This window comes from Cicer arietinum, chromosome 8, assembly GCF_000331145.2.
Source record: "Cicer arietinum cultivar CDC Frontier isolate Library 1 chromosome 8, Cicar.CDCFrontier_v2.0, whole genome shotgun sequence".
NCBI lineage: Eukaryota > Viridiplantae > Streptophyta > Magnoliopsida > Fabales > Fabaceae > Cicer > Cicer arietinum.
Window position 1 is genome coordinate 7,654,252 of NC_021167.2, and position 7,508 is coordinate 7,661,759.

The 7,508-nt window shown below is 34.5% G+C and overlaps 2 protein-coding genes across 5 annotated transcripts in view; one reads left to right on the forward strand and one right to left on the reverse strand.

The window, feature by feature from the left end:
- Positions 1 to 2,439: 2,439 nt before the first annotated feature.
- LOC101505738 (uncharacterized) lies at positions 2,440 to 5,869 on the forward strand. 2 transcript variants are annotated; one of them, XM_004512319.4, is made up of 4 exons: positions 2,440 to 3,269; positions 4,831 to 4,886; positions 4,981 to 5,170; positions 5,381 to 5,869. In XM_004512319.4, exons 1-4 carry the CDS (start codon positions 2,652 to 2,654, stop codon positions 5,729 to 5,731), a joined length of 1,215 nt encoding a protein of 404 aa, XP_004512376.1. In that variant the 5' UTR covers positions 2,440 to 2,651; the 3' UTR covers positions 5,732 to 5,869. The 2 variants fall into 2 exon arrangements, with proteins under 2 accessions (XP_004512376.1, XP_004512375.1); XM_004512318.4 differs by having other exon boundaries at positions 2,441 to 3,269; positions 4,978 to 5,170.
- A 1,253-nt stretch (positions 5,870 to 7,122) lies between these two features.
- Positions 7,123 to 7,508, reverse strand: part of LOC101506265 (acyl-CoA-binding protein) — a 4,647-nt gene continuing 4,261 nt past the window's right edge. For 2 of the 3 annotated variants that reach the window (XM_012719122.3, XM_004512320.4), the window contains exons 3-4: positions 7,471 to 7,508; positions 7,123 to 7,352 (exon numbers count right to left, since the gene is read on the reverse strand). The exon at positions 7,471 to 7,508 is cut by the window's right edge and continues 67 nt beyond it. In XM_012719122.3, coding sequence (XP_012574576.1) covers positions 7,273 to 7,352; positions 7,471 to 7,508 — 118 coding nt within the window. In that variant the 3' untranslated portion in view covers positions 7,123 to 7,272. The remainder of the gene's footprint in view (positions 7,353 to 7,470) is intronic. The other variant, XM_073364389.1, reaches the window with a different exon arrangement.

Here is a 7,508-nt window from a genome sequence, read left to right on the forward strand (position 1 = left end):
AACCACCAAACGAGAAAAGAGATGAGTAAATCCATTCCCGAATTTGTTAAATCAGTATCAGAAAAATATCGATTATGCCTTTGTTAACCGTTAGATTGAGCTGATGTTTGGACAGCAGGTTCACAATATTCATATCCACGTTTTCAACGGTCGGATCGGCGAAATGACGTTCAGAGAGGGAGAAACCATGCTCGCACAGCAACATGTGTGAAATGAGTGAGACAAGAGTTTGTGAACCATAATTCTAAATATAACACTAGTAATGGTAAGGGCATCACTCCATCCGCTTTCCTATTTGAATTATATGTGATATAAATGTACTGTTATTTATTGGTTTTGTTTGTGTGTTATATTCAAAATGAATATTAATAATTGTTGTGCTTGACATGTTCAAAGTGTGGAAAATAAATGTTATGTGATAAGTTGTTATAATGGTTGTGTTGAGCATATTCAAAGTGCAAGGAATAAAAGTTATGTGATATGTTGTTATAATGGCTGTGTTGAGCATATTCAAAGTTGAAGAATAAATGTTATGTGATATGTTGTTATAATGGTTGAGTTGGACATATTCAAAGTGTGGAAAATAAATGTTATGTGATATGATGTTATAATGGTTGTGTTGAACATATTCAAAGTGTGAATAATAAATGTTATGTGATATGTCGTTAATAAGTTAGTATCGCATTATATTTTATAAAAGTGAAGTGTCCACATTCATGCATTCATTCATAGTTGTGTGGTGGTGCGTCCATAATTAGTTGGAGCCCACATATCCTTGCGGGGATGTTGAGTTAGTGGTGTTGCTTGGAAGGACACACACGAAGCTCGTTAGTTGTGTTGTTTGGAAGGACCCACGAAGCCCTTGCGGGGGAGACGATATTCCGGAATCATTACATTGTCATATAGATTAAGTAATAAGGTCTGTTTGGGTGTGCATTGATTAAAGTGTGACTAATGTTTTATATATTGTATCTCCTGATTTTGGGTGAATTAACGTTATTAAAAATGTGATATTGTATATTTTGGGTGAATTAACATTGTTAAATATGTGATATAGTATTTCTATATTTTATCGTTATTGTACCTCTCGGTAGTTTGATTGGTGAATTAATGTTATTAATTACGTAAACATTGTACTATTATCTTTTAATTGTCATTGTATCTTTGGTCCGTTGTGATTTTAACTGTTAAATGAAGTAAATGATTTATTTATATTTTGCTATAACAACCATATATGCATGTATATTTGCTATGTGTTTGTTATTTGGAGATGACTCTTACATTTGACAGGAAGTCACATATAGTGTTACTTAGAGCGAATAATATCACAATCAACCTAATAGGAGAAATGCGAGAAAGTACAATAGCATGCAGTTGGAGGCTCCGAGATACTTCTGTATCGTGTTAGACTTGTTTAGTGAGTTTTCCACAAGTCCAAAGTTTGTGACCAACTAGGATTTATGTTTGGGTAGTAAAACATCGAGAATTTTGACTCTAGGAGTTTCTTTTGTTTAATGTATTAAATTTACTTTTAGTGATTGTAAATACTGTGATTCATTATTTGTAAAATATAACTAAAAATATTATTAATTGATTTTAAAGTAAATCAATATTTAAGATAATCATAAATAAATAAAAATGAATTTGTAATTTTACGTTTAGAATTTCTGTTAGTTAATGTCCTGAAAAAGCGGGATGTTACAATGATCAATCTGGAGATTTAGTTTTGATCATTCTAGACGTCTTCCTGATGTATTGTACATATCAAAATTGATTAAACTTTCTTGACAGTTTGGCCGAAGAAGATTCTGTTTCAACTAGCTTGATTCGAGACCTTTTATCTTAATGATTCGAAAGCTTTCTTTGACCGAAATGGATCCTACTTGTTCCTTATTATGTACTGATGAACTTAATATAAAATCCAGAGGCAAAAACTTCGTTGAAATAGTGGAGATTGATTGGTCAATAGGCTATGACGATCAGTCTTGATCCTGTAGATCATTCTTCGTTTTATCTAGAATATTCTTGTTTTTTTATATGTTCAGTTTTTAACTGTTTTCTTTGTTTTGCGTGATTCATATATTTGAATTAATTCACTCAAAACACACAAGTTAAATTTACATAACATTTGTTTATTTTCGTCAAAACTTTAATTTGAGAGTTTGTTTTAACACATATCATAATCTTTAACGATAAAAATTTATATTTACATAGAAACTGCTTTGCCTGACACTAAATTTATAATTTTGGAGATTATTTTTTAGATCCACAAAATTGAAAGATTAATTAAACCACCAATTACAATTTCAATCACCATTTTTTCTGTTAAAATTTTAAATATCTTAAGTTACTAGTAGTATTTATAAATTTATATTTGATTTTCTTGTTATTTATTTATTACTATCTTATAAAGGGATCAAAGGCAGAAGCACCAAAGGCAATTCCATTTAACGTCGTCGCCAGCTACCTAGAAACAAAACGACAAAAAGCCACTGCTCCCTTTTCCGTTCCCCAAACTTATCTTTCTATAACTCAAATAAAAACACACACAAGCCCAAAAAAGAAACACTCCTTTTCCCTTTTCTCTGTTCGTTTCACTCTTTACACCCCACTAATAAAAAAAAACACCTCCCTCTCCACATCCCATTTCAATGGCAGAACAAAACGAACACGAAGAAATGAAGAAGCTATTTTCTTCTTACATAGGTCTAAGCTTCTCCGTCTTCTTAGCGCTTCTTCCAAACAACCTTCGAGAACATTCTCTAAGAGCTTTTCGCGCCGAAGAAGAGTTACGACAGATGCGGTCACGCCGGCAGGAAGATTACAAAGCAAACGCGAGAGTTGCGGAGATCTTCGCCTCTCACCGGAACGCATGGCGAGACGAGGAGAAACGGTTACTACGACGGATCGACGCCGCGTCGGAGGAGATCGCGAGGTTGAGAGCGGTGGTGGAGGATTCGAAAGCGCGCGTGGAGGAGCTGGAGCGTGAGGTTGTTGAGAGAGATGAGATGATTGCGTTTGTTTCGAGGAGATTTCAAGAGGAGGGATTGGGTGGGTGCGGGAGTAGCGAACATTACGGTGGGAATAAGAAGAATGGTGGTGGTGAGTGGTTTCATAAAGAGGAGGAGATGGTGGGGACCACTACTGGTTCTCATGTGGATGAGGAAATTGATGTTATTTATCAACAACATAGTCAGCATCTTAATAATGGATTTGATTCTGAGTTTTCTGCTTCTAAGTTTTGGGCAGAAAAAGCTTCACTATGGCAGGTTTGTGAAATCACTATCAACTTTTCAAAATTACCATATGTTACCCTTTGATTCTCTTTTTTTCAATCATTGAAAGTTTATTACAATAAAGAAACTGTTACTTACACTTTTTATTTTATTTTATTTTATTTTGTTCATTTAATCTAAAGTGGTTGATAAATGACAAAATCATTATGAATAAAATATGATGACAATGATGACCACATGCATGCAACATGGACACCAGACACCATAGTGACATTGATAGGTATACTAGCAATATTTTAAGAAAATGTAAGTTATTGAATGTAATTGTGTGTTAGTGTCTCTTGTACCCCAAACACATTCAATTGGAAGGAATTTGGTTTCTCTCACATCCACGCATTTGAGACATCGGTGCTTGTCTGATCACGTCGATCAGACGGTCCAAAAGAATGCAAATTTTAATTGTATAAGTCAAAATACTTAGTATGAGTATTGATCGTTTGATTTTGATCGAACAGCTACCGATGTTATAGGGGAATGAAATCCATTGGATATTTAATTTAACGTGCTTCCTAGTTTAGTGGTAACCTTTTTTTCACGTTCTTTTACCGCACAGCTTTTTACTCAATTTTCAAGGTTACAGACTTTAGGAGATTCCTTTCTTTTGTGGGTACGGTAGAATTGGACCAGACTACTTTATATGTATTTGTGATGACAACTGAGGTCCTTCAGAGGTTATGTTTACTTCTTTTTAGCTTTCAAGTTCATAGTGGTGGAGCCATGCACCATTCACTTGTTATTTGTCTGTTTTTGTACCTCGTAGCAATGTGTTGTGTACCTTATTGCTTTGCTTTCATGGTCCACATTAACTTTCAGCAGGCACTAGTCACTGTTTTAATCTGGTTCTGAAATCCATGGTATCCTTCTCCGGGTTGTTTACTGTCTGTGCCAATCACATGGATGCAAATTGATATGGTTGAGAAATATCTTCCACTTGGCTTGCTTTTTGCTAACACTCATGCTGTTGGAATACACATGTTTTGGTTTCAAGAGTGGTTGAATAAACTAAGAAAACACAGTAATATATAAGAATATTCTTAAAGCACCCACTTGGGGGAAATGAGTCTTATCTAGTTCTTACAGCTCTGGTATAAACGGCGTTGTTGTTGTCTTCTCTATTCAATTTGATTTTTCTCCACAAAAGATCTAGTGCAATTAATTAGTAATCACGTTTCTTTACTCCTGGTTCTATTCTTTAAATGTCCCTGGAAACAATGTGGTGAAAATCGAGATTTTAGGATTTCACTACCACATGTTACGATCCATGATACGTACCTAGAACACTGTTGTTTGTTTGTGAAAGATGGCTCTGTTGAGGAGAACCAACCAATAAATAAATAACAACATGCATTTACCAAAATCCTTTGAACGCCCTTCAACTATTTGACATTGCAGATTAGGGATCACTTTTAATCACAACACTTGTTCTACCTTAATGCGAGCAGTTTACTTGGTAAATCCGAATCATACATGCAACTAATTCTCAACTAAAAGCTGGTGCTGATTTCTGATCGACAAATGTCTATTTCGCTTGCAGGATGTACAGTACGAATCCCTTGAATCAGTGTATAATACCAAACAATTTGTGGCAAGGTAAATATTTGATAATCTAAATGCAGATAACTTTTGTAGCATTTGACATTAATCTCCAACTAAATGAAGGGTAAATGTTTTTTCCCCTCAGAAGGGAGTCCCCCTGGAAGGTAGATGGTGATTCAGCTGGAGTTTCCTCTAAACTGAAATTACTTGAACAGGAATTATTAAATCTGGAGAAGATTGGTAAGGATGTTCCATCCAAGGTGTCATCCTCAATAAAGAAGCAGGCAAAGAGATATCAATCACTTTCAGAAAAAATTGACGATTTATGCAGACGCATAGTAAGCAACTTGTATTTTGCTGTTTTTGTTTATGGGTCTATGTTATCTTGCAAATTGTAGCGACCCAAAACAATGGTCCCGTTACAAACTTATTTATTGACATTATCTTATAACATTGTTTTACCTAAACAGTTAAACCTGGCACATGTCCTCCTGTCAATGGACACCATTTGCAGTTTTGGGTCTGACATTTCTTCTATTTTTGAGCAGGCTAGTGATCCATGCGAACCCTCTCTTGGTTCAGAATTTCGAACTCAAACTCAAACAGAGTTTTTACTGGAAGCATTCAGGCTTCAGCAGGGTGCATCTGAAACTGGACAGAAACTAATGGCTTTGCATACCGAAGTCGGGAAGACCCATTACAAAGATGAGTTAAGAGGTGAGACCACACTAACCACAAGGCGGTCTTTGGACTCAATACGGAACAACTTCAGAGAACTCCAGCGAAATCTGGAGATATGGTTGGCCAGAATTATTGGGGATCTTGAGGGGATTCTGGCAAGGGACGGTGCATCTCGTGTAAGAGAATATTACATTTCTAGATATCCTTTTGTTCAATAGAATCAGAGATTGGTAGGAAGCCTCACTTCTCAACCTAACTAGTTAGTTAACTCTTTTGGTATGTAAATTGTTGGGACATGTATTGTTAGTGTAAAGTCATTTTACACTGTTATCCAATCAAATTGCTTCTTTTAGCCACATCAGTATGCAAGCACATAAATGTGGTAGTTGGATATCCATGTGAAATGAAATCATACCACATTTGCTAATATTGGCATCTTAAATATATGCTCTTTCTCACCCCACAAGCACATCCATCTTAAATGCATTTGTCCATTTGTAGATGGAATGTAACAGCAAAGATACAATCATCAAACACACAAACACACGCACACATTTCCTCTTATCCATTTCTATTTTCCTAGTTTGCTCTCTGTTTTGTCTTAGTATGTTTTCTTCCATTTTCAGCCCCCCCTTATATTTGTCTTGTAACGTTTTCAATTTTATAAGAAAATGATGAAAAAGGCTTGGCTTAAAATATGGTTCCTTGTCAGTAAATCAATGATATATATTGGATTAATATCCGGAGCATCCTAATGTTTTTTTGTGCTTGTAAAATTTATATGAAGTAACAAGTAGTACTAGATTGTGATTAACAATTAATATTATTTAATTCTGCAATTAATTTCATGGAGAAGTTGGCCATCAAACTGAAGCTGAGTTTTCTTTTTTCAATTTCTTGATTTCTTCCCTGTGTATGACTCACCGAATCACAATTGACAACCAACTACACTTAAAGTTTGTTCCTCGGTAAAAAACTTCACATGTAAAATTTTCATTCAGTTATAAAGAGAAGTGCTTAAGCGCCTGTGTGTCTGTCTTTGTTTGTATTATCATTCAATGTCATAAATTTCCTATCAGTAATCGTATTTTTAAATTGGGCAAAAATGTTGATTGTGAATGCTCTTGCATTCCCCGTCACCATATTACAAAGATTATTTGATTCATTTTTATTATATACTATAGTATATAATAAAATCTGTCGTCTTTGGCCGGCTTTGTCACATCTTATAAAGCTTAATTAAGATCACTGTTAGCGTTTCTTTCTTTTAGTGTCTCATGATAACTGATTTATGGCAGATGATGATGGTGCCTTTTTCTGACAACGTTGTTGTCCTATTTGTTGCTATGGGTTCAGCATAAATAGGAGCAACACTTGGGTAAATCATAAAAATTAAAAGAGAAATAATTTAGTTATATTATTAATATAGACATGTACTATATGAGTTCAACAGAAGAACAAGTGTTGTTTATTTTGTTCTAATATATACGAAGGGCACTTTATGCCTGCTGCATACTTAACCAACTTTGAGGCATCTGATTAAATTCAAATTATTGAGAGCTGAAAATGCAAAAGTGCAAGATAAAGCAATTAAGTTAGAAAGTAGAAATAGTTTGAAGTAAACTATATTGAAAATTTCAAGTTAAGATTATATATTATTGTCTTAGATCAAACGTCAAACACTCTGCAACTGTTTTATTTTCCAAACACTAAGAAACATACATTTAGCATAGAATTAAAATGAGACGCAGCGATGTTTTTAAGCAAGGACACCAGCTTCTTCCAGCAGCTGTTTCACTTTAGTGATGTAATCACTCATTGCTTCCTCCTTCGATTTTCCTGCAAAAAAAGAGTAATTTTATGTCTCTGAGAAAAATCAAAGCACTATAACAAAATATAAACCGATCTAGCTAGCTTTAAATCAAACTTGAAACTGAAGTTTCATTTTTTTTTTTACCTTCAACAGCCTTCCATGCATCCCATTTAGCTCTTTCC

Coding starts and splice junctions, on each gene's coding strand:
- LOC101505738 (XM_004512318.4), top strand. CDS start 2,652: ATGGCAGAACAAAACGAACACGAAGAAATGAAGAAGCTATTTTCTTCT. Junction 3,270..4,830: donor AAAAAGCTTCACTATGGCAG/GTTTGTGAAATC, acceptor TTTCGCTTGCAG/GATGTACAGTACGAATCCCT. Junction 5,171..5,380: donor ACGATTTATGCAGACGCATA/GTAAGCAACTTG, acceptor ATTTTTGAGCAG/GCTAGTGATCCATGCGAACC.